Source organism: Ylistrum balloti, unplaced genomic scaffold, assembly GCF_031769215.1.
Source record: "Ylistrum balloti isolate Yb309-2 unplaced genomic scaffold, AGI_CSIRO_Ybal_v1 Utg371338, whole genome shotgun sequence".
In the NCBI taxonomy this organism is placed as follows: domain Eukaryota; kingdom Metazoa; phylum Mollusca; class Bivalvia; order Pectinida; family Pectinidae; genus Ylistrum; species Ylistrum balloti.
In genome coordinates this window covers 702831-729556 of record NW_026782711.1, presented here as the reverse complement: position 1 = coordinate 729556, position 26726 = coordinate 702831, and the positions used below count along the sequence as shown (strand labels likewise).

Here is a 26726-nt window from a genome sequence, read left to right as displayed (position 1 = left end):
CATCTTTAACAACCTCTAACACCACAGGGACTTGGTACAAATCCTCAAACCTCAGGGGATACTTTTTACTAATAATACAAATACAGACCAGGGGTTTGGGGATTCGTGTCATGTTCCAGTGTACTACAATACAGAATACAGATATTTATATGAGAAATTGGGCGCTGATGTCTTACTGGTAAGGCAATTAGCTTTATTGATAAATATTTTTTCTTTTTCCTGACAAACAATTCAAAGTTTAAGAGACACAATAATGAAAGTAATATTTCACTTTAAATATAATGTATTTCATGAATATTACTTTATAGTGCTGGTTTCAAACAATCCTATACATTGTATGGTACCTTTATTTTGATTTGTGTTGTACACTTTGATAAATTATAATGACAATTTGATGCTATCAAATGGAAATATTTTCATTGTTTCTAGGGACATAGAATCACCCAGATTACTGGTATACAGCTGGGTCTAGTCTTGGTTTTTTGTCACTCTTTTTTTCAGTTTCCATGAACTAAAGTAAAAATTGCAATATTACAGTAGTAATTATGTGTTGGTACTTTATAGAGCTTTAACAAATGAGATGATAATTTATTTTTGACCCATTCCTGTATATTCCAACAGTCCTGACAGGACAGTGGTCTGGCTATACATGTACAGGTGAGGAATATGGGCCCAAATCTCATTACAGGTGAGGAATATGGGCCCAAATCTCATTACAGGTGAGGAATATGACAATGGGCCCAAATCTCATTACAGGTGAGGAATATGACAATGGGCCCAAATCTCATTACAGGTGAGGAATATGACAACGGGCCCAAATCTCATTACTACAAAAAAGACATAATGTATTTCTAAAATCTCACAAAAAAATTTGAGTCAAGATTTACTTGGTTTTGATAGGCTGGTTTACGCAAGCAATTAATATTTTGTTGTGGGTCTAACTTGTAAAATATTGACATCAATCAGCCTAGAGAGTGAACTGGATGTCCTAATATCAATACCAACATACCTGTACTAACGATATATCTCTAACTTTAAGAGAGAAAAAGAATGAGAAAAAAATAAAAAATCTTAAATAAGATACTGTACTGTATATAACAATGAAACATATAGACAATATGTTACATACAGAATGTATATAATAACATAGATATCACTCATTCTTATCAATTTGTGTCATTAACCATTGTAAACTAATTTGAAGTTACAACAAATCCACAAACAACTTTGCATCAGATTACTAATCACATGATTAATAAATGGGATAAAAGTCTAGCTTTCTACCACTGGATCATAAAGTCTAGCTTTCTACCACTGGATCATAAAGTCTAGCTTTCTACCACTGGATCATAAAGTCTAGCTTTCTACCACTGGATCATAAAGTCTAGCTTTCTACCACTGGATCATAAAGTCTAGCTTTCTACCACTGGATCATAAAGTCTAGCTTTCTACCACTGGATCATAAAGTCTAGCTTTCTACCACTGGATCATAAAGTCTAGCTTTCTACCACTGGATCATAAAGTCTAGCTTTCTACCACTGGATCATAAAGTCTAGCTTTCTACCACTGGATCATAAAGTCTAGCTTTCTACCACTGGATCATAAAGTCTAGCTTTCTACCACTGGATCATAAAGTCTAGCTTTCTACCACTGGATCATAAAGTCTAGCTTTCTACCACTGGATCATAAAGTCTAGCTTTCTACCACTGGATCATAAAGTCTAGCTTTCTACCACTGGATCATAAAGTCTAGCTTTCTACCACTGGATCATAAAGTCTAGCTTTCTACCACTGGATCATAAAGTCTAGCTTTCTGCCACTGGATCATAAAGTCTAGCTTTCTACCACTGGATCATAAAGTCTAGCTTTCTACCACTGGATCATAAAGTCTAGCTTTCTACCACTGGATCATAAAGTCTAGCTTTCTACCACTGGATCATAAAGTCTAGCTTTCTACCACTGGATCATAAAGTCTAGCTTTCTGCCACTGGATCATAAAGTCTAGCTTTCTACCACTGGATCATAAAGTCTAGCTTTCTACCACTGGATCATAAAGTCTAGCTTTCTACCACTGGATCATAAAGTCTAGCTTTCTACCACTGGATCATAAAGTCTAGCTTTCTACCACTGGATCATAAAGTCTAGCTTTCTACCACTGGATCATAAAGTCTAGCTTTCTACCACTGGATCATAAAGTCTAGCTTTCTGCCACTGGATCATAAAGTCTAGCTTTCTGCCACTGGATCATAAAGTCTTGCTTTCTATCACTGGATCATAAAGTCTAGCTTTCTACCACTGGATCATAAAGTCTAGCTTTCTACCACTGGATCATAAAGTCTAGCTTTCTGCCACTGGATCATAAAGTCTAGCTTTCTATCACTGGATCATAAAGTCTAGCTTTCTACCACTGGATCATAAAGTCTAGCTTTCTACCACTGGATCATAAAGTCTAGCTTTCTACCACTGGATCATAAAGTCTAGCTTTCTACCACTGGATCATAAAGTCTAGCTTTCTACCACTGGATCATAAAGTCTAGCTTTCTACCACTGGATCATAAAGTCTAGCTTTCTACCACTGGACCATAGAGTCTTGCTTTCTACCACTGGATCATAAAGTCTAGCTTTCTACCACTGGATCACAAAGAAGATGAAACATTATGAAGTACATGTACTTGCAACCTATCCAATAAGTTCAAAAGACAATAAATATTTCAGAATGTAACCATTCTAAATTTCAAAGGAAGACCTTTAATATGTTGAGGAATGTTAACTTAATCAGTGTCAAGCATAAAAAAAATTTTTGTTTTAATTAAAAAAAACTACTTACATCTTGTAAGCCTGATTTCCCATACTGCTAAATCTTATTTTAAACCTTGAGGCTGTCACAAAATTTTCCATAATTATAGTAAAACTGTAAACTCATTAATCTGGCAGGGCATTTATTTTACTTGATTTCATGGATACTCTTAATCCAGAAATTCCTATGTTAAAACAGTACAATATAAGTAGACATACCTTTATCCACAAAATTACGTGTCCACAAAAAAATGGGTTTTTTAATCTGTATAAAATTAAACCCCAAAAAATAGCTAAGTAATTTCACAGTACATGTACTTGACATTTTTACAAAAACAAAAAAAAAAGATAAAAAAGAAAAACCTGACAACCTGTGACCTGAATTTATAAACTGTTTTGACCAATTTTGCAAAATCTAATAAACCATATAATATTTTTTTGTTCTTTTTTTTTGTTTAAAGAATCCTCTTTCTTTTTTCCCCCCAGAGAGGAATTGAAGCAACACAGAACATTCTGTAATTATAACAAATGATAGATTTAAGTTTGTTCAGATTCTAAATGATTCTGAATAATCTACTCAGATTCGTTGTTTTCCTGCAACACAAAGTAGGGGATATGGAACTGGTTTACAGGGAAATCAGTTAGCCACTCTCCCCCAGGGTACTCCATCCCATGCATAGGGTCCAGCCAACTGCCCTTTGGCAGGTAAATGTTTCTTTTCCTGACTCCAGAACACAACACAGGGGCCACCAAGACCTTGTCTCCTAAAAGGAACTCATCTCCTATGCTGAATGTATCTTTATCCATTGGATCCAACCACCAAATGGGTCGGAGGAATGGGATTACCTCTGTTACCTGTGTTCGTAACTGTTCCAGGATTGGTACAACAAATTCTTGTCTAAATTGAGAGAGATTTTGAGCATATGTGATAACATCTTCTCTGAAGAATTGTATGTCTGATGGAATTTTTATTGCTGGGAAGAAGACCGATAATTGAAGCCACCTAATAAAGGAATCAGTTGTGTCATTGTTTAAATTGATATTGCCTTTAGCAGAAGATAAGACATATGGGTAGCCATAAAGACCCAAAGTCAGTGCTTCAGACAGCGTTTCTGTAACACAGCTTGCATTGTTTTCATTCATCACAAAGTCAACCGACACTTCTAGGAATGCATGTTTATCTTGCGATCTGAACATTCCCTTTGTGACAAGTTTTTCACTCACAATGTTCAACAAATCAATCCACTTTCCGTAAACTGCTTCGTCTAACAGATCAGAACCATTGGAATGTCTCACAAGAAACATCTGAGGTAATGGAGAAAATTTGAAATTTCTCACACCATATGTTGTAGAAATATTTGAAATTGCATCAGAGAACCAGGCCGAGAATTCATCATTGTTGATGTCCCAGACGGCCACCTGAGTATTACTGTGTGTGAGCACTTTTGCACCCAATGATAACGTGTCAATCAAAAAGTAATTGTTCTTTATTCCAATACTGAAAGAAGGTGAATTCAAAGAGCAGAGTGGACTGAGATTCAACATAAAATCACAAGATGTGGAAAGCAAAGACATAGCTGAACTAAAATCTGGAGATATTGATTTATCAAATTTAAGATCACCTAGGTCCTCTTGCCAATGGGATTCCAGTTCCAAAACATTACATTCAAAATTTGATGAATCAAGAAAGTTTTTAAAAGTCCGGAGTTGATCACCATAAGAGTCTTGCGAGTCTTTTATTTCAGCTGACCACAGGAAGTTATCTGTATACTTGACCTGGTCAGATAGATTACGTTGTGCCTCCAGGTGGAACCTCTTACTCACTGCCAAATGTGTGGCTTTAACATCATAACCCTGACAGGTAAAATAATTGAGATTCTTTCTCTCCTCCATCCCATTCAGTGCAGGAGATATACACATCTTCTGACTGCTACTTTCATTCCAGCTGAACTGATATGGCCCATTTCCTGGAAGGTAAATGGCAGTACCTTCCGATGAAAGAAAGTAATATTCTACAATATCCATGCCATTCTCTTCATTATGGCCAAACCTACTAAGTGCCATTTTCCTGTGTGCAGTGATTGGCCAAGGTCCAGGCAGCATGTTATACCAATGACCAGTGTCCATTTCATAGCAGTCCTGTGGGTACACATTTACAGGGTTCACCCAGGACACATTATAGCATACTATATCATCAATACTAAACGGTGTTATGTCAACCATGTTGCCATCATCCCACGATATGCATCGTCCCTTTTTGTTTTTATCACGATCGGGACATTTTTCCGTATTACGTCCCATGAATATGTCTCCACCTAAGTGTCCTGTTATGGTCACTTCTTCTAAACGTTTACCAACCAATGTCAAAAACTCTCCATCAATTTCAAATTGAAGATCAGAGTAGTCTTTTCCACTTGCATCATGAAGACTCCAAATGACTATGACTCCAACAGCCATTAATATGAACATGCTGGTGACTATCACCTTCAGAATCCTCCTCTTTATGTTGGACTTCTTGCCATCATTTGGAGGTTCCTACAAAACACAAAATAGTCATTATTATAGTTATACACAGTTACTCAGAAGGCATGAAAGAAAGGAGCTGTAATTTGTCAAGATACTTGCAACACCAAGTTATGAATTTTTTTTTTTTTTCAAAAAATAAATAATAGTGAATGTTGAGTGTTTATCAATCAAATGCATTTAATACTGGTACTTATCTACCCTGTGCCTGGTAATAAGCCCATCCATATCTCTCCCAATACTGTACCTACAAAGGTTACTGCAGTGTTCTGTAATAGGCCCATCCCTTGACTTTGAGTAATGTTTTAGCTCCTTAGACTTATTGCTTGATTAACACTTATGATTTTTTTGTCTAAGTTAAATCCTGGACTCCTACACTTGACATCAGCTATTTTGTAGTTACAGGATTCTGATATACCTCAATTGTGATCTAATATACACCGGGTCAGACTAGGCCATATTGTTATAAAATAGCAATCCCGCAGCAAATACATCAGGATACATATATATGTATATAATTACAGCATATTTAAACATCGGAGTTGTGGACATGTTTAAACCCAATGTAAAGAACATAACTCAGAGTATTCACAAAAAAAGTCCAACTTTAGGCCATGTTCCATATATCATTGTCTTTTTTTCTGATGAAACAGCAAGATTGATCAGATTTATTAAGAAAGATCCTGATTTCCGTTTCTTTACACATAGCATGTGCAGGTGTATCTTCATTTTTTAACGTTTCCTTGTTACACCTAGGGTGGGGACTTCAGTATTCCCAGCCATATCAATTTTATAACATCACAGCAATAATTCAATGACATCAAATTAGATTACAGCAACAACGACCAGCAGGATAAAGAAAATTATCGTTTGAGGTCAGATATGGGATCTAAATTGTGAGGGAAAGATTATCAAGTTGCTAAACACTTAACAATCCTTATGTTTTTCAATATAAGATTCATTCCCCTTGGGCTGAGATCTTAGTTCTCAGTGGGTAACAAGTCACTATTGATTGTATGAAATGTTTAAAATCAAGTCAAAACCATTACTAAACAATTATGAACTCTCAAGAGATGAAGTGACAGTAGACATTGTACTTACTTTAGCCATTTTTCCAGAAACTGGTACTCCTATGAACAAGACTTTTTAAGGCTGTCACATGGTAAACAGTATAGTGTAGGTTGTTGAACTATTCCATCAAACTTAACACCACTACTGACCCAAGTTATATACTACATGCCTCAGGCGACTGTATTTTCACAGGCATTAAATACATCTGTGTTTATTTACCTTACACATGTAGGTTGATAAAGTTTTGAAATGCACATACTTCATATCATTATCTTTTTTTTTTTAAGTAAATAGAAATAAAAAACAAATTCACTCCTAAAACAATGTCAATGCTAGTGTTAAGAGTTCACCAATACAACACCAACAATATTTTATGATTTTATCCCTACAACACAATCAACACTAGTGTTAGAGGTTTCATTCCCTAGACACTGTAAACACAAGTGTTAGATGTTTCATCCCTACAACACTGTAAACACTAGTGTTAGATACTTCATCCCTACAACACTGTAAACACAAGTATTGGATACTTCATCCCTACAACACTGTAAACACTAGTGTTAGATACTTCATCCCTACAACACTGTAAACACTAGTGTTAGATACTTCATCCCTACAACACTGTAAACACAAGTGTTAGATACTTCATCCCTACAACACTGTAAACACAAGTATTAGATACTTCATCCCTACAACACTGTAAACACTAGTGTTAGATGTTTCATCCCTACAACACTGTAAACACTAGTGTTAGATGTTTCATCCCTACAACATCCCTACAACACTGTAAACACTAGTGTTAGATACTTCATCCCTACAACACTGTAAACACTAGTGTTTGATACTTCATCCCTACAACACTGTAAACACTTGTTAGATATTCATCCCTACAACACTGTAAACACTAGTGTTAGATGTTTCATCCCTACAACACTGTAAACACTAGTGTTAATACTTCATCCCTACAACACTGTAAACACTAGTGTTAGATAATTCATCCCTACAACACTGTAAACACAAGTGTTAGATACTTCATCCCTACAACACTGTAAACACTAGTGTTAGATACTTCATCCCTACAACACTGTAAACACTAGTGTTAGATGTTTCATCCCTACAACACTGTAAACACTAGTGTTAGATACTTCATCCCTACAACACTGTAAACACTAGTGTTAGATACTTCATCCCTACAACACTGTAAACACTAGTGTTAGATACTTCATCCCTACAACACTGTAAACACTAGTGTTAGATACTTCATCCCTACAACACTGTAAACACAAGTGTTAGATACTTCATCCCTACAACACTGTAAACACTAGTGTTAGATGTTTCATCCCTACAACACTGTAAACACTAGTGTTAGATGTTTCATCCCTACAACACTGTAAACACTAGTGTTAGATACTTCATCCCTACAACACTGTAAACACTAGTGTTAGATACTTCATCCCTACAACACTGTAAACACTAGTGTTAGATACTTCATCCCTACAACACTGTAAACACAAGTGTTAGATACTTCATCCCTACAACACTGTAAACACTAGTGTTAGATACTTCATCCCTACAACACTGTAAACACTAGTGTTAGATGTTTCATCCCTACAACACTGTAAACACTAGTGTTAGATACTTCATCCCTACAACACTGTAAACACTAGTGTTAGATGTTTCATCCCTACAACACTGTAAACACTAGTGTTAGATGTTTCATCCCTACAACACTGTAAACACTAGTGTTAGATGTTTCATCCCTACAACACTGTAAACACTAGTGTTAGATGTTTCATCCCTACAACACTGTAAACACTAGTGTTAGATACTTCATCCCTACAACACTGTAAACACTAGTGTTAGATACTTCATCCCTACAACACTGTAAACACTAGTGTTAGATGTTCCCTACACTCCATCTACAACACTGTAAACACTAGTGTTAGATGTTTCATCCCTACAACACTGTAAACACTAGTGTTAGATACTTCATCCCTACAACACTGTAAACACTAGTGTTAGATGTTTCATCCCTACAACACTGTAAACACTAGTGTTAGATGTTTCATCCCTACAACACTGTAAACACTACACTGTAAACACTAGTGTTAGATGTTTCATCCCTACAACACTGTAAACACTAGTGTTAGATGTTTCATCCCTACAACACTGTAAACACTAGTGTTAGATACTTCATCCCTACAACACTGTAAACACTAGTGTTAGATGTTTCATCCCTACAACACTGTAAACACTAGTGTTAGATGTTTCATCCCTACAACACTGTAAACACTAGTGTTAGATGTTTCATCCCTACAACACTGTAAACACTAGTAAACACTAGTTAGATGTTTCATCCCTACAACACTGTAAACACAAGTGTTAGATACTTCATCCCTACAACACTGTAAACACTAGTGTTAGATACTTCATCCCTACAACACTGTAAACACTAGTGTTAGATACTTCATCCCTACAACACTGTAAACACTAGTGTTAGATGTTTCATCCCTACAACACTGTAAACACTAGTGTTAGATACTTCATCCCTACAACACTGTAAACACTAGTGTTAGATGTTTCATCCCTACAACACTGTAAACACTAGTGTTAGATGTTTCATCCCTACAACACTGTAAACACTAGTGTTAGATGTTTCATCCCTACAACACTGTAAACACTAGTGTTAGATGTTTCATCCCTACAACACTGTAAACACTAGTGTTAGATGTTTCATCCCTACAACACTGTAAACACTAGTGTTAGATACTTCATCCCTACAACACTGTAAACACTAGTGTTAGATACTTCATCCCTACAACACTGTAAACACTAGTGTTAGATACTTCATCCCTACAACACTGTAAACACAAGTGTTAGATACTTCATCCCTACAACACTGTAAACACTAGTGTTAGATACTTCATCCCTACAACACTGTAAACACTAGTGTTAGATGTTTCATCCCTACAACACTGTAAACACTAGTGTTAGATGTTTCATCCCTACAACACTGTAAACACTAGTGTTAGATACTTCATCCCTACAACACTGTAAACACTAGTGTTAGATACTTCACCCCTACAACACTGTAAACACTAGTGTTAGATGTTTCATCCCTACAACACTGTAAACACTAGTGTTAGATGTTTCACCCCTACAACACCATCAAAAGTTTTATATGATTTCATCCTTACAGCATCATTAACACTAGTTTTAGAGGTTTCAAGCCTTTTCTTAACCTACTCTAGACCTGTTAGCATTTTAATGACTCCAATCATACACTCTCATTTAAAAGTTGATGATCTTCATGCCAGATTGCAGCAAACAGCAAACACCAAGGAACTTTTAACTTCTACCACCACTTTCAACATTAAAGCAAGTAAAAACACTGGGTAAATGAGTTACAACCATTTTAGGATGAACAGAAGGACAAACTGGCAGACAGACACAACAAAAAACTATAGCCCCCACCTCCCACCCCTACCTACACCCTGTGGAGGACTATCAAAGACTCCTAACCAGTACAGACACAACAAAAACTATAGCCCCCACCTCCCACCCATACCTACACCCTGTGGAGGACTATCAAAGACTCCTAACCAGTACAGACACAACAGAAACTATAGCCCCCACCTCCCACCCCCACCTACACCCTGTGGAGGACTATCAAAGACTCCTAACCAGTACAGACACAACAAAAACTATAGCCCCCACCTCCCATCCCCACCTACACCCTGTGGAGGACTATCAAAGACTCCTAACCAGTACAGACACAACAAAAACTATAGCCCCCACCTCCCACCCCCACCTACACCCTGTGGAGGACTATCAAAGACTCCTAACCAGTACAGACACAACAAAAACTATAGCCCCCACCTCCCACCCCTACCTACACCCTGTGGAGGACTATCAAAGACTCCTAACCAGTACAGACACAACAAAAACTATAGCCCCCACCTCCCACCCCCACCTACACCCTGTGGAGGACTATCAAAGACTCCTAACCAGTACAGACACAACAAAAACTATAGCCCCCACCTCCCACCCCCACCTACACCCTGTGGATGACTATCAAAGACTCCTAACCAGTACAGACACAACAAAAACTATAGCCCCCACCTCCCACCCCCACCTACACCCTGTGGATGACTATCAAAGACTCCTAACCAGTACAGACACAACAAAAACTATAGCCCCCACCTCCCACCCCCACCTACACCCTGTGGAGGACTATCAAAGACTCCTAACCAGTACAGACACAACAAAAACTATAGCCCCCACCTCCCACCCCCACCTACACCCTGTGGAGGACTATCAAAGACTCCTTACCAGTATATCTCAATTAAAGACTTCATTTTGTCTGGTTCATCATATTTTTGTATAACCAAACAAATTATTGATTGCGAAGACGGCAGAATTGTCTTTTTCTCTATGGCCTGGTCTTATCAGTGACAGTTTTGGTAATTGAAGCTACCATGTACTGTACTTAATGGCCACACTCAGAATCTTGAGACATTTATTGATCTTTGAGCATGAAGTTAACTTTCATATCTATTATGATTGTGCAAAGAAACATTCACCTTTTTTATCATTAGATATTTTATAGCAGTTGTACAGCAACCTTTGTAATCTGTACCAGTGAAAAACATATATGTTCCCTATACATGTACATATATTGCAATAACTATAGATAACATATATGTTCCCTATACATGTACATATATTGCAATAACTACAGATAACAAAGCATTACATTTACCATTTTGGACGGAGATATCAAAAGTTCACTTCACAAATATTCCACTTCAAAGGCGTCTCCACACACTTGTCAGAAGAAAAAAAGTTTTTGAAAACCATACACTCTGTAGCATCTATTGGATTGTATTTGTATAAATGATGATCACGACAACATGAGCTTCACAGAAATCTATACACAGACAGCCAAAACCAACAGAGGTAAATAATTTCACAGTCAGAATGGCTCATATCCAGAGACGTAACACTAATTCCTTCCTTTTACAAGCTGTTGGTGTTTACATTGTATCCAAATTCCTTGTAACTGTTTCTCCCTCTCTCATTATCACAGTCTGTAATGACTCCACACAATAGCTCATCAGTGATTTTACAACTGCATTATTGGTAAAGTTTTCGCTTTATAGTAGTAAAAATCCCTTTTATTCAATATCTCCTGATTTACAATGAGCGACACAACCAACAGGAAGCATTATGTGTGGGCAGCACTAAGTAGAATGTCCTCCAAGTCTGGTTCTAGGTTCATTACCTGTTATAACAGTATCAGGCTACCATATATATCATAATCTGATTTCATAAACAGGAAACTAGTAAAAAGAAGTCTTAATGCATAACCATGTACTGACCAAAATCCTGTTATCTACTACATAACAGGTAAATATACTACCCTAATTAAATCACAGGTGAGAAATTTGTTTATTTATTTTTCTTTTTAATCTCTTTAGTTAATCACACAAGCCTTATACAACTACAAAATAAAAAGGTTGAATTGTTTGGCTCATTTTGTATTTTAAGGCTTATCATCATCAAATAAGAATTGAATACATGCAACTAGTTGGTAAACTGAATGTAAACTGGTACTGTGTAGGATTGACATCCCAGCAGAAATGTTCTAATACATCTAGAATTTCTGGATAGATTTCCAAAGAAAGTTATTAAACATAGTTTATATCAAAGCGTATACGTCAGAGCATTTTTGTCTAACATTAAAAAAACTATCATTATGTATTCAGTAGATTCCACATTAACTAAGTCAGGATTAATACCTTCAGTATTCAATTAATTTTGAAAATGGTTCAGTGTATGTACTCATTAAATATATGTAATGAATTTCCTTGCTATTCTGTAATCAAGACATCTACTGAGCTTGTAATCCCAGCAATCTTCAGATCCTACTTCTGTTGATGGCGTCGATAAAACACAATTGGCCCATCCAATGCACATGGGAGTCACATATTTCTATATGATGGGTTTTCATTTTATAACATCATAAGATCCAGTAGCTTTCCCCCTCTGGTACAGTGCACAGCAGATAACGTGACCATGCACAAAAAATCTATAGAAACACGTAATCAGTGTGTAGTGTGGGTTAACCCAACCCTCTCTAAGCAGGCTGATGTTGCTACATGTATGATGTGTCAATAAAATATCAAACTTTTCATAATACCAAGTACAAAATTAACACACACAGATCCAACAATACAACTAAGGGTTCTCAGAAATATTCAATATAACTTCCCAATAGAATTGGAGGCTCCACAACAGCAATCATGTACTCCATCACACATCCCTGCTGAACATATATCCTGTTAATACACAGTATATTGTTACAAGTAAGCATCCATAGTCACATTGACAAGAAAATGGTTGACCTCATCTTTTGATGATGAAAGTAAGACAGACAGTGCTTCCTTATGTGTTGTCGAGCAAATCAGTGATCAAACACATGACATTAACTGACCTGACAAGAAAAGAATCTATAGAAGAATGAGAGGCTGAGAGTAAACTCGAAAGATGATCTTTAGTTGGCTGGCAGTTAATGGACAGTACATATATATTCACTGGCTGAATTCTAACAAGTGTGTTCTGTGGTTGAAGTGTCACACAACATGTATTTCTATCAGGTATGATAATGTACAGGGATACCAATCACAGCAACTGTCATGTGCAGTGAGTGTCCACATTCTGATTGACCTATTTCTGGCCAATTAGGAACTAAATTCTTCAGTCTTCAGTTATGATCCAGCAACTGTCATGTGCAGTGAGTGTCTACAAATTTTGATTGACCTATTGTAGGTGAATTAGGAACTAAATTCTTCAGTCTTCAGTTATGATCCAGCAATTGGCATGTGCAGTGAGTGTCTACAAATTTTGATTGACCTATTGTAGGTGAATTAGGAACTAAATTCTTCAGTCTTCAGTTATGATCCAGCAATTGGCATGTGCAGTGAGTGTCTACAAATTTTGATTGACCTATTGTAGGTGAATTAGGAACTAAATTCTTCAGTCTTAACAGAGATGATCCAGTGACTCTTATATGCAGTAAGTGTCCACAAATTCTGAATGACCTATTTCTGATGAATTTGGAAATAAATTCTACAGTCTTAACAGATATGATCCAGCAACTCTCATGTGCAGTAAGTGTCTACATATATTGATCAGCATAGCTCTAGTGAACTAAAAACAAATTCTACAGTCTCAAAAGGCTGACATGGGGCAGTATTAGGTGTCCAGAAGTTTTCATCCAATAATCCTGGAGAATAGTGTCATATGTAATCCAGGCAAATTGTACAACATTGACTGCTTCTTTATCATTTGTCAAACTTGTTCAATATTACCCATACAGTCTTTTTTCATACAAGAAATCCAGGACATTGTTATTTTAGAAAGGTCATGACCAACAAATTTTCATAAAGAAGTAGAAGTTGACGATGTAATAGAGTGCTGTCAAGATATTAGAGAAAGAAACTGAAATTAATAGTAACACACCATACAGATGTATTTCCTTATGACAGGTAAGACCTTAAGATCATTGCATGTGAAAAGCAACTCTCTGTTTGTAATACATATAGTTTCATATTCTTATTCATCATTGTATGAACAAATTTTGTGAAAGTTATCTCCCTTTAATTGTAAGAAACAACAATCACACCTATTCAAAGAAATGAACTTCTTATGGTAAGAATAGAGGGATTCATCAAGGCCAGGAGACTAAAATATATACCAGGTTTTTGATAAGGCCAGGAGACTATGATTATAAATGCTAGGTAATCAAAAAGACCAGAGTACTGTGAATAGATACAGTAAACCTTAAATAAGGATATCAAATGTAGTTGTAGTTTTCCGTAATGCCCAACAATGTGTTGAGGAATTAATGTCATCCCATACATCACAGGCCAGGCTTATTTCATTACAGACACAATCACACTGATGTACCACTCCAACATTGTCTCACTAATGAAACTTCTCTTACAGCAATCACAAATTTTAAAACAAACTCATTCACATTGATACAAGCTTCATCAAATTAAGAAAATTAGAATTTGGATTGTTTTCTATTTTGTAAAATCCTTGTCAGACACATGTATAAGTAAGTTCTACAATAAGCATGCAGGGCTTTGGATCAATACTTAAAGCTGTGTGTTTTCTATAAGCTTACTCTCCCTTTCAACCATGAGATCACACCATTTAATACCCTGGAGATTGTACCAATCTACATTTTATGTACTTCAATTAACGACAAATGGCATATGGAATCACGTGTTATTCAAACCCACACATCTGAATATCTATTAATTAATATTGAATCACTGATATGACTTTCTGTAAATGAAATTCCGACTACGTCTGTGCTTAGTATACAATATTTCTCATCCCAACCAATGTTGATTACATACATACATGTGTATAATAAAATGAGTTTCAGTTACAAGTTCTGTGTTATGGAATTGAGTGTGAGATTAAGTTCTTCAACGAAGAACGGTCATTTGATCCATTAACCTTGACTGATGATTACGAATAAATAATCAGGTGTAATATGACATGAACACACTACAGCATAACTTAAAACTAATTGTAAATCAGTTTTGCAGTTCGAGAGATATTTTTACACAAAGGTTTTTCTATGGAAGCCCTCATGTTTCTTACATTTACATGTATCCTAGTAAATCTTTTTTAAATCCATCATTTGGAAAAAACATTTTAAGATAAATACATACTGGTCACAATAAATTTGAGTTCACAGAAGTTGTATTGTATCTACTGAAATTCTTTCTATGTCACATTTTCATATATTTCTAACTTGTCTGCTTCTTCAGAAACAAAGTTCTACATGCTTGGCTAATAAGATTGAATTGTGGTCATATTGGATTTCAAATGAATCTAGCAGAGCATTGCAAGCAACAGCAAAAGGTAGTGCTTGAGGAGATTAAAGGGCCTTAACACAACATAAAACATTATATCAAAATATCACACCCTGAAATCCCAAAGTTACAAAATTTTGAGGTGACAAATAATCATTTTATTATATATATTTTTTAACTTCAAGAAGCACGCTTAATACTTCATCACTTTTAAGATACAAGGGGACACCTATAAATTCAACTACAGGAACCAGAAATAAAAAAAACTTACCTCTGCAGCTAATTTCATTTGTTCAAACTCTGTAAGTTTAATGGGTGGTTGGTGATTGAGGTTCATGTGATCCCCTTGGACATTGCTGTGGGTGCTGGACGTGGCCACACTGGAAGGCTGAGATGTCCGTGACTGGCCGGTACTGTTGCTGTACTTCTGGCCATTTTGAGTTTCCTCCTGACCTCCAGATAACAACTTGTCCCACTCTTTTTCACTTGAAAGCATAAGATGATAAATCCAACTATATCACATATGCACCAACAAAACATATACATAAGGATACCACAATGGTATCCAAGATATGTCTACTATGCAACATAAGTTTACTATCCAAGATATGTTTACTATCCAACATATGTTTACCAAACAAGTCTATAACTAAGAGTGAAATATCAGAGCATAATAAGGTCCTACATTATATTTGTAAAGTCACTTGGAATGAAGACACGTCATTTTCAAATCATCATCCATGTTTTGTTATCCTGTCTTGATTCAAGAGGGGAATTATTCACAACATGGGTACCAGTCTATATCCAGGAAAACCACTATCATATTTACCACTGAAAACCATCAATAAACATAAACAATGAAACAGATGTTGAAATGTAAACTGTGTTTTTCTATAAAAAAACAAACAAAATTTACAAATAATAGATATTTATGTAGGAGTATTGACATTTTCATGTCATGGTATTAATATTATCTGTCCATCCTTCATTGGTACATGTTTTCGTCTACATTTCCTTCACCTCAGATACTGGACAAATAATTCAGGCTTCTATTTCAATTAAGAATGGTGATAAACCCATCAAATTAATCTGATCCATGTAACTAAGAATGATAGGAAGATATTGTAAATGTACATATTTTTGACGTTATCTTATTTAAGTGCTTTGGTGCTGAAAGTATTGCAGTGAAACATGATTGCTAATTACACTTTCTTTAAGCTGATTATTAATTAGTGTGAATGTGAGAATTTATTGAAGCTCTAATTTACCAAAAGGTGACAATGTGCTCAAATTTTCAATGCCTTATTAAGTATGTTTGCAATAATTCTTTTAAACAATTTTGAATGTAATTCCCTTAAAGCTAGAGGAACAGCTATAGGTCAAATATTCAAGATTCTGTACACATTCAAGACATGACTATTGAACTTTTTGCAACCTTGCAAATCTTTATATCACTTTACCGGTAGTTAACTGAACAAATCAGAGCCTGTCTACAACCTAGTAATCTAGTATGTAGGAATATTGCTTTAGAAGTTATAATCTACCATCTATAACCACCATCATAAGAAAGTGACCTATTTTGGTGCATGACACATGCTTCACTTAAGTCCACCCATGCCCCAAGTACCAAATGGAGCCTAAACTTTCTCTTTGATGTAGGTCAATTGTCAAAATGTAGGTCAAAGTGACCTACTTTTGCTACATGATGTACCACCTCATTAAGCTAGGTTGACCCCTTTCCAGAGTATGAAGTTTCAGTGATAAGTACAGTAGGAGATCAAGCCCACACTTGATAGCAACAAACAAAAGGACAAATATAGACACAATATAAACTTATATTCTTCACTCCAGAACCCATGGGGAACTATAGCAATACAAGTTTGTGATAAATTAATCACTTGGAAGGAAATCAATCAACCAATCAATCATTAATTATCAGATATCTTCACTCTATATGTATATAGGAAAATAACTTTAGACCATGTGCAGTATCACCAACCCTGAAGTCCATCTTTATTTATTTCTCAATTTCCATTGACCAGAAGTTCTTATAACACAAGCAATATAAGATTTAAATGTGACATTTCTATGACAACACTTTCACCTTCATCAGACAAACGATCAGAATAAAGTGTATTAACACTGACGTATGATGTGTATGAGATGGTACTGAATCAACATGACTGTTTTTTGGCTGTGCTATAATCCTATGTACACTTGGTAGAAAGTATCTATTATCTTATTTTAAATGACAATGCCACTCCCCTCAACAACACCACAGTTTACTAACAGCTTTGTAAACCCAGTTCTGATGTAAAGCTATAACTGTGATATTCAATCAACCAGTTAATGTTATTGCTGAAATTTTATCATTCATGCCAGGTATCGTTCCAAAATATCAATAAATTATTACCAATGTATAACCTAACCCAGCATCATTGGGATGTCTGATTATTGGGTACTCATTTAACTTGATACCAAATTTTGTCATCTGTAGTGCCATATATCAATGTCATAGCACAGATTATTTGTTATAACAGAAGTATATTTCTCCAGTCTCGACACAATGGAAGACTACCTATTTAGCATCAGAAAGGCTACATACATAATTAAACCTCCATGAGTCAATCAAGCTTTTTATCTCCCTTCCTGTTACACTGATATGGTTACTACAGGTTCTGTATAAATAATTCAAGTCTTCCTTATCCTAAATGACATGATACATTATCAAACTAAGGGGTGGGCTTATTACAGCAGAAAATAATAATAGTCATCAGTTATTCTATAAAACAGCAATAGTTATGATCAATTTTTCTGTGGACTCATTCACATATAGATATATGGGCTTATTGATAGATAAACACAGTAATGTCATCAGTGTTTAGATATTTCATGTTTCCATTTATATCATCATATACATGTATATTTCAATTTTTACAAATCCATTACTTTTTCTTTTCATTACATATATATTTTTATTACATGTATATTTGTTTCCAACAAAATATGATGAATACTTTACACACACATTTTCTAGATAATATTTTGCTGGTAAGATAGTTTCATTGTTAGCATATAAATCATAATCACAAATTTTAACAATTTCAGCAATAAATTAACAATTTCAATTTTTCGTTTTCTTCAACCTAACTTCTGTATTTTAAAATCCATCTGGCAGAAATTGGACTTTTTGTATCTACTGTATAACTGAGGAAATGAACAGGGAAATTAAATGCTAGATTTCAGGTTTTCCCATACAACATACCCGATTTCAATATTTGGGGAATTTGTATGACATCATTGGAAACAATACATGTACTTGATATTCATATGCATCATAGGGAGAGGGGTCAAAAAAGGAACCCAATGATAATCTGAACACTATTTGTTAGACTTTAACCTCTGTCATAGACAATCAATAACTACATTTAGTACAAAGTTGTAACAGACATGTATTTGCTTGTTGTTAAAAACAGTCAAGTCAATTGTTTTATTGATATCTATCAAGATAGATGTGGTAATTATACTAATAATGTACTAGAAAAGTTTAAAACTTTAAAGTTTTGAACTGTTTCAATCCTTGGTGTGAAGTGTTAGCTAAATATTCTAAGGCCAATTTCTTAACTTCCACAGATATCGTTTGCGACCAAATTTTTGGATGCATAAATCATTCAAGTAGAAGCAAATTTTCAGGATTTTCAACCTCAAAAAGTACATGCAATCTTATATTCAAACTCTCTCCAATATGACAGATCACTGTGGTTGGCTGTTGGTCTGAACCATATTAATTTGACAAATGTATGTGTCATTCAGAAACTAGGTATACCAAATTAGGTACATTTATTTCAATTGGGGAGAAAACTGGAAAACTCGAACACACCCTACATGATCCCCATGTATACCTGTTCAAATTCAATCTGGTAGCCTTGGTAAAAGACAAATGCAGCAATCCAACAACTCAAGCTGCCCAACTACACAATGGCATAGACTACCACAGGAACAGTGGTATCTAATCCCTATCCCTAGGACCCTTTTTGATTACCACTTGATGACATCATGCCCCAAACACTATCATGTATTCTAACAGTAATATGAAAACTACATCAATTCCTGCCTTTAGTAACCAGTAAATGATATGTGACAAAGATAATCTAGGAACATCTGACCACCCTAAAGGTGAAAATGGTAAATGCTTTTCTCCATTTTCTTGTAATTTAACAAGGAACAAACCTTTCAAGTTTTGATATTGACAACTAATACATCTTTTATGTTTTAAAACTGACTAAAAATAGTCTAACTTAGAAATTCTCTGAGTAAATATGGTGGTTGTTGTTAGTCTGAAACTTTGGTACAATAACAGTATAATTACACATATATATACATATCTATAAATTATTTGACTTCAGGCTAATGCATGTATGATTATTTACAACATACCAAAGTCCTTATTCTGGTGCTGATCTAAATATCAATCATTATACATTATAGAAATGTATTTCATCTACATTTTTAATTATATGATACAAACATATTTGAGCACACTTGAACATTAAAGGTCATGTTTTAATTGATTAATATATGCTTGGGTATTAGCCTTGTCAGTCAATACACCCACTGTATATTAGTTTATCCTGCAAATGGCACTGCCATTGTCAGAATACACCTGCCACAGATATTTTCACTGTATTTAGCAGTCAATTTTCAATAAGTTTTGTTGGAATACATGGTCAGTGTCTTAAAATATAAGCTACATGTATTTTGGCTTGAGACAGAAAGGCAAAAATGGCTTACCAAGGACTTCGCACCTGTCTTTTTTCACTCTTCCCAAAATAGAGCTTATATTTTAAGACAATGACAATGTATTATCAATGTATTCAGACAGGCCACACTAATGCCTGCAGTAGTTTCAATGCTCACAGAGACCATTAACACACCAATGATGTTATGTTGCTTTATACTCTTAGGGGAAAACTTACTCTTCAACAATAGCCCGAACATATGCCATTACTCTTAGGACATTTGTTGTGTATCCGAACACAATATCACATCACAGTACTAATGTATTGTATACATGTATATTTTGACTGTTTTCCATTCCACACTTGCGACCACGACTTCGCGGAGTTAAGAGTTTCACTGCTGTTTTACACCATCATATCAGTAACCAGCGTTATTTACAGATCGTGCACAGATATTGCTATAAAAATACCAGTCTCGATCTGTCGTTATCGTTCGCATGCATCACAACACAATATTCCCCCGGGAAGACAATTAGAGTTACTCCCCCTGACATGTCAAAATTTCATATTATTTAATTTACAAACCGATTCCAAAATTTTAGAAGCATAATACAATTTTGAGTATTGAGTCTATTTTCATGTCATATAAGAAGTTTTATACAAACAATGTGATGTATTTTGACACCATCTCTCGGCGTCACCAGTCGACAGTACCAGCCAGCATCTTGTCGCTGAAGTACACTGATAGGCCCGTGTAAGTAACAGGGGTCGTCAGTCTAACTCGATGCTAACTATGTCAACACCACATCGATATTCATCACCTTCACCTCGTTTGAAGAACGATGAGGCTGTTAAAAGCAGACAATATTTATGTATCTAAAAACATAACCAATATAAACTGTACCTTCCGCTGGTTTGCCCAGTTTCAGTATTTGTTTCCATATTCGCTGAGCGCCATCTGTATCACTATTAGATCAGAGTCGCTGAGAAGCTTTTGGGTTCAACAACAGCAACAATAGTGATGATGCTAAGCAAGGTTGCCCGCTGTTGTAAATGTTTACGGAGACAAGTCTGTAAACCTTATTTTTACAATGTCTGATATGTTTGACGACAACAGCAATAAATTGATAATGAATTTACAGAGGTCTCATTGTAAAAATGATGAGAGTATCAGCGATGTACTAATCAATTATACAATTGTACAAGCATAGATAAACGGAGAGATACGAATTTCTCTATAGGTCAAGTTGCATAGTTCTTAGTAGCTAGAGAGTACAAAAAATGAAGAGAACATTATAATAGCCATGACCAAAAAAATTCCTTGTGATACTATGCATGAATATGAAAAGAGCTCTGGAACATTTGATTGATCTGAAAACCGATCAACTTCCGATATGAGGGAGTCAGCGAGGTGCTCGTCCAGGGCCACAGTAAAAAAAACGGTTTGAAAGGTGAGCGACCAAATTACCAACCTAAAGAGACACATAAAAGTGAAAAGAAGAAAAAAGAAAACAATTTTTAATGGAGAAACAGATAGAATAGCAGGAAAGCAGTTTGTATCGACCTTTTCCGGAATACTGGGCTAATCAGTCGTCTAACCGTCACGATACCCGAATTGATACCGTAACCAATTTAAAGAAAAGTATCTGTCAACCTTGTCAATGAAATGCAAAAGACAAATTCAGTGACGTGAAATCATCAAAAATTTAACTATTAATGTAAGCGCGCGCCCTCCATGCACGTGCATCAATAGACCATCAAGACCACGGACTTTATCTAAGTCCGCGTTAAGACGACTGTTTTTATTTCAAAAGGTTTGACTATATATATAATTTTCTTATCAAAGCATATTTGAAAATTTCGAAATAATGAATTACATATCAGTATTAACAAAACACATATAAAAGACATTCCCACATACTATTGGTTATTATACATTAATTGAAGTTGTTCATTTATTTGACTTTTAAATAAGCTTATCGCTCTATGCATTTCGTTCTATTGTTAAGCATTTTTCGACGAGCTTTAAAAATAGTGTATCGCAAGTGATCACGTACAATCACGGACTTGGATACATCCAAGTTCGTGGTAAAAATCGCGGCTAATTATCTAGTTGTCTGTCTGTTTGTATTGTCAAATGTCTGTTACCAATCTCAACCTGTAACATATTCTTTATTTCTTTTAGACAATGTAAAGATAAATAAAATTGTCTCGGTCTGTGGTTCAATGGATATGGAACTTTCAAATTTGCGGTATTGGAACTAGGAAAATCTGCCAGTTGCACCTTTGAGCTATTTTCAGTAAATTCTACTCTACTGAAAGGATGACTTACAGAGCCTATACTATGTCCAGCTTATACTTAAATATGGTGAAAATATACGGGTTCTCTCAGAACAACGTCATAGTAACCGATATACAAAATTATGTTGTGAAAGTTTTCATAGTTCTGAGGAAACGCGTCTGAAATGTTGGAATTAACAAACAGAGTAAGGAAACTTTCAGGCTATACACCTGTCTTCAAAATACAGATTCACACACTGATTTTACAAAAGATATTTGTGGTCATCAAGAAGAGGCCATTCTCGGGAAGCGCGCGTTAAGAAACTTTAAAATTAAAAAATTAAAAAACAAAATTTTATTTAAAAATGCAAAATTTAACATATCTGATATAATGAATGTTAAAAGTTTTCAGTGAGTGAAAAGATGCGTATCCTTAATATTTTAATCAACTCGGCGAATGTAGTTATGATATACACTAAGCTGTGAAAAGATAGATCTAACCAATGAAATAAACTCAGAACTTATAGATGTTCTTAACATAGTCCCGAGCATTATTACATCGCATATTCCACGTCACTATCGTAGTCAGATGTTGAAATCACGACCCTGACTTCTTCCTATAGTGTTAGAGATAAGACATTATGTATATTTTTTACCAGAGGACCAGAGATTCCGTCGTTTTTCCACACATAGATCAACGTCTTTGTCTTCGGTTAGTTTACCTATCTCGTAATCACATGCCACACGCCCCAGACTAATTAACTTTCACAACCCGGCACAGGCCTTTTTTATCTCCCGCTCCTCATCCGTCCTATCAGAGATTAAATAAAAATGAATTGCCAATTATAAGCGAAATTCCACGGATTGTAACATGAGGTAATTACCAAATGTTATCATTGCTACATTGTCTCAATCAAGTCCCTGAGCAAATCAGTATTTCAAGATTTAATGTTTCACACATGCCACACTTAAATGTGTGTAACAAATAAATAAAATGAACAGATGGATGGACAGCATTAACAAATGAAGATATAAGATCCATCAAGCGGTACATTTTCCCAAACAAACGTGATTCATAACAATGAAATTATAAACACATATTTTATTCAAAGGTAGAGATGGTGTTAGTTTCTCTGTTCAATGAGCCTTGAAGTCCTTAACGTTGTTATTTACCTGAGAACCATTCACTGCAGTTTTGGCAACCAGTGAAAAGGGATTATAATTTTCGTAACAAAAATACATTGAATCGAAAAAACTAAATAAGTCAAACGGAAAATTATTGATTTTGTAGTAACACAGATTTGAAAGTTAATATCATCAATCTACGGTTATACTTCTGTTGTAAATAGCTTAAACACACGCTTTGCATTGAAAAAAAAATAAATAGCAATTATTTGTCTTAAAGGTTAGCACAATCAACTTGATAATTATCAAACGTTCCCAGTGAAGTTTATGGCATTCCACTGCTGCTTATATTGGAAATATTACTTATGCACCTTTGGAGAAATATGGTAAAAACAGCAAGACGGGTAAACTCGAATTTCTGCGCCATAGTTTTCGAAGTAATGTCTTAATTCAATATTTTTCAACTTTTTTGGACAAGAACAATACAACAGAGGACTACCTAATGGGACTTTATCATCTTAAAGAGTTAAAAACATGTACACGTAAAACAATTAGAACGATAACAGACAACATAATTGCCTATGATTTAACATACTCTCACGTTATAAACAACTAAAAAAATGGTAGAAAAATATAGATAGCTTCCAATCACTTTGGAACACATTCCTGATTTAAGCTGACTTAGTTTACTTTTCGTGAAAGACACGGTACAAAAGAAGATTTAATTGTTTTGGTATACTAGTATCGCATTTGATATTCAACTTATGAACTTGGAAAAAAATTACGAACTTATTTCTTGAAAACTCAGAGCACGGACTGATGTTTCATCAGTCGAGCCAGATTAAATCATAAAATTGACTTATTTTAATATCATTTATATATGAAAGTCCTAAATTAATGAGAAATAACATGAGCGAGTCCAGTGAATTCTAGGGTTGGTCTACACTCTCTATATTTTTATATTCAATTGAAAGAGTATCTTACAAAACAATGAAAAACGGAAATCATTTTGTCAAAAGGAGAAAAAAATGAGAAGATAGGGTAGAAAGAAAAGAAGGGAAAAAGAGATAATGTCGATTTTATATCAATTTTATATCAATTCAGTGCCGACTTCAAGCAGTTCCGAATTAGGTAGTGTTAAAACGCTTTGTTAGTTTTGTAAACTTCTGAACAGATCTAACAATATTACAATTAGTTTCATATGGTAAACATCACTGTCGCCCTATAAAATAGTTTCTATATTAAAATCTACGTCTAAATCATATAAAGTTTCAAACAATATACGTCTACAATAATAGAATAATGACCATATAAGGAAATAATGACTTGCGTCTCCAATACCATCAACACATGGACATTTCGGGGATTGGCAAATACCAACCCTCTATAAATCTGAACGCGAGCCACTGCAGTGATGTCTAATGCGGCCATGTATAACAGAGAGGTATCGATTATTAGAATGTAAAAAAAAATCGGGAACTGAAGAGTGTATGCGGGATAGTTTTGTTCTGAATTGTTTTAGTGAACAGCCGATTTAGGAGAACTGTCTTGATAAGGACTTTCAACCGTTAACTTTCAAATTTTAATTTTCTATGATAAATTTCTTTTCGATTAACAATTTTATTATTTCAATCAAATCCAGGAACGTATGTATTATACGCCCCCCGATCAAATTATATAATTTCTTCTATATTAAGCAGTAATGATGAGAAAAGTCCATGAAAGTGATGGCCAGAGTTCACACCTGTCCAGGTACACCGGCGGGGTGATCAGTTCTCAGTGGTATACATAAATATTATATATATTTACTGGCACGTCCTTCGAAATAAGCGACCTTATGTATGAAATACTGAATAAAAAAACATCAAGATTTACAGTTTCATCTTTCATATATATATCACGAACGTAGCCACATTTGTTTCTGAAGTTGATATACGTTATAGGCACTTATACATCAATATAATTTTTAATCAACAGATATTGTTGAACTTGGAATATTCCAAGTTTCCTAATATTCACTGAAGGTTGTTAGTTTCTGTTAAGGATTTTGGACCTGGGTATTTAGGCTATATCTCGGATTTATGTTCGAAATTAATCCGAGATGCTACGTACAGTGTCGGAAAAAGTTGCTGTAGATGTGTAACTGCTATGTATTGCAGATACCTATATAAGTAAGGCTATATAAATATACATTTCTCAGATTATAAGTAAAGCTATACTCAGGAAGTACGTATTGGTATTTCATAAAATCACTCATCCATGAATAGCCTCATTTCTACCTGTGCGATCTCGATCCAACGGCTCGATAAGCGCTAAAGGGACATAACCCACGGTATTTAGCAGAAATAGCTGCACATGGTTATTCATTACTAAGTTATAGTCAAAGCAGCTAAGTTCCCCCCAAGAGCCTTTCGAAATGAGCGAGTCTGTCGTTACAACTGTACTTATAACATGTAAAGTAAGAGAGCTTGTGTGACACGAGACAACATTTGGTGTATACCGAGTGGCAATGAGAACAGTTGTATATGCAGCCGAAAGAGAGAGAAAAAAGAAAGAAAAAGTTTTGGAGTGAAGCCAGGAAACATGGAAACAAGGACATCTGTACATTTTGTAAGGTCCATCGTGATCACTGGGAGTCGCCAAACTAAGAAATAATAAAAGATAAAGGAGCTTGCAATCCATCTACCAAATTCGAAAAAAAGTTTTATTCACCAATACTGAAACAGTGTTACCTGAGAGTAAAAGACAACCTGTTGATTATAATAATCAAATAAATTAAACCTAAACCGTCTTCCAAAGAGACAGAGTGAATTCAGTCAGGATAATTCCAAGCATACACACCATGAAATTTATGTCCCAATTTATAATTAAATGACACCCTAATTCATCTCGAATATCAATATTTTTTTCGCGGTGATATTTGTTATAGAATCATTGTATAACACACCATTGTAGTGACACAAATTCATCATGGTTCAACATGCGAGAACTTACACATACTTTAAAAAAAAAAACCCACTGTATATATGTATAATATTGAGATACTTTATTGCTAATTCCATAAGTGATGTATTTTAAGCTTAAGATGGATAAACTTAAATCTGAAAAAATCGTAATCATTTAACATACGCTCTAACCATGCATTTTTTCTATACTATACACTCTTTAACGAACAAACTTTTTCCATTCTAATTTTCCTGGAAATGACCCTGACATCACAAAGTCGACAAAAGTATCATACAATGAGTACTTCCTGAATATACATATAATGTCCGGTATAAAATCCTATTGTTTCT

The 26726-nt window shown here is 35.0% G+C and overlaps 2 protein-coding genes across 9 annotated transcripts in view; both read right to left on the bottom strand.

Annotated features, from left to right (window-relative positions):
- The window catches only part of LOC132562096 (protein amalgam-like), a 414615-nt gene that overhangs the window by 26228 nt on the left and 361661 nt on the right, over window positions 1–26726 (bottom strand). The gene's annotated exons all lie outside the window — the stretch shown is intronic.
- LOC132562093 (myogenesis-regulating glycosidase-like) overlaps window positions 3168–26726 on the bottom strand; it is a 30372-nt gene continuing 6813 nt past the window's right edge. Inside the window, exons 2-3 of the mRNA XM_060226822.1 lie at window positions 15558–15771; window positions 3168–5330 (exon numbers count right to left, since the gene is read on the bottom strand). Of these exons, the coding sequence (XP_060082805.1) occupies window positions 3369–5330; window positions 15558–15771 (2176 nt within the window). The 3' untranslated portion in view covers window positions 3168–3368. The remainder of the gene's footprint in view (window positions 5331–15557; window positions 15772–26726) is intronic.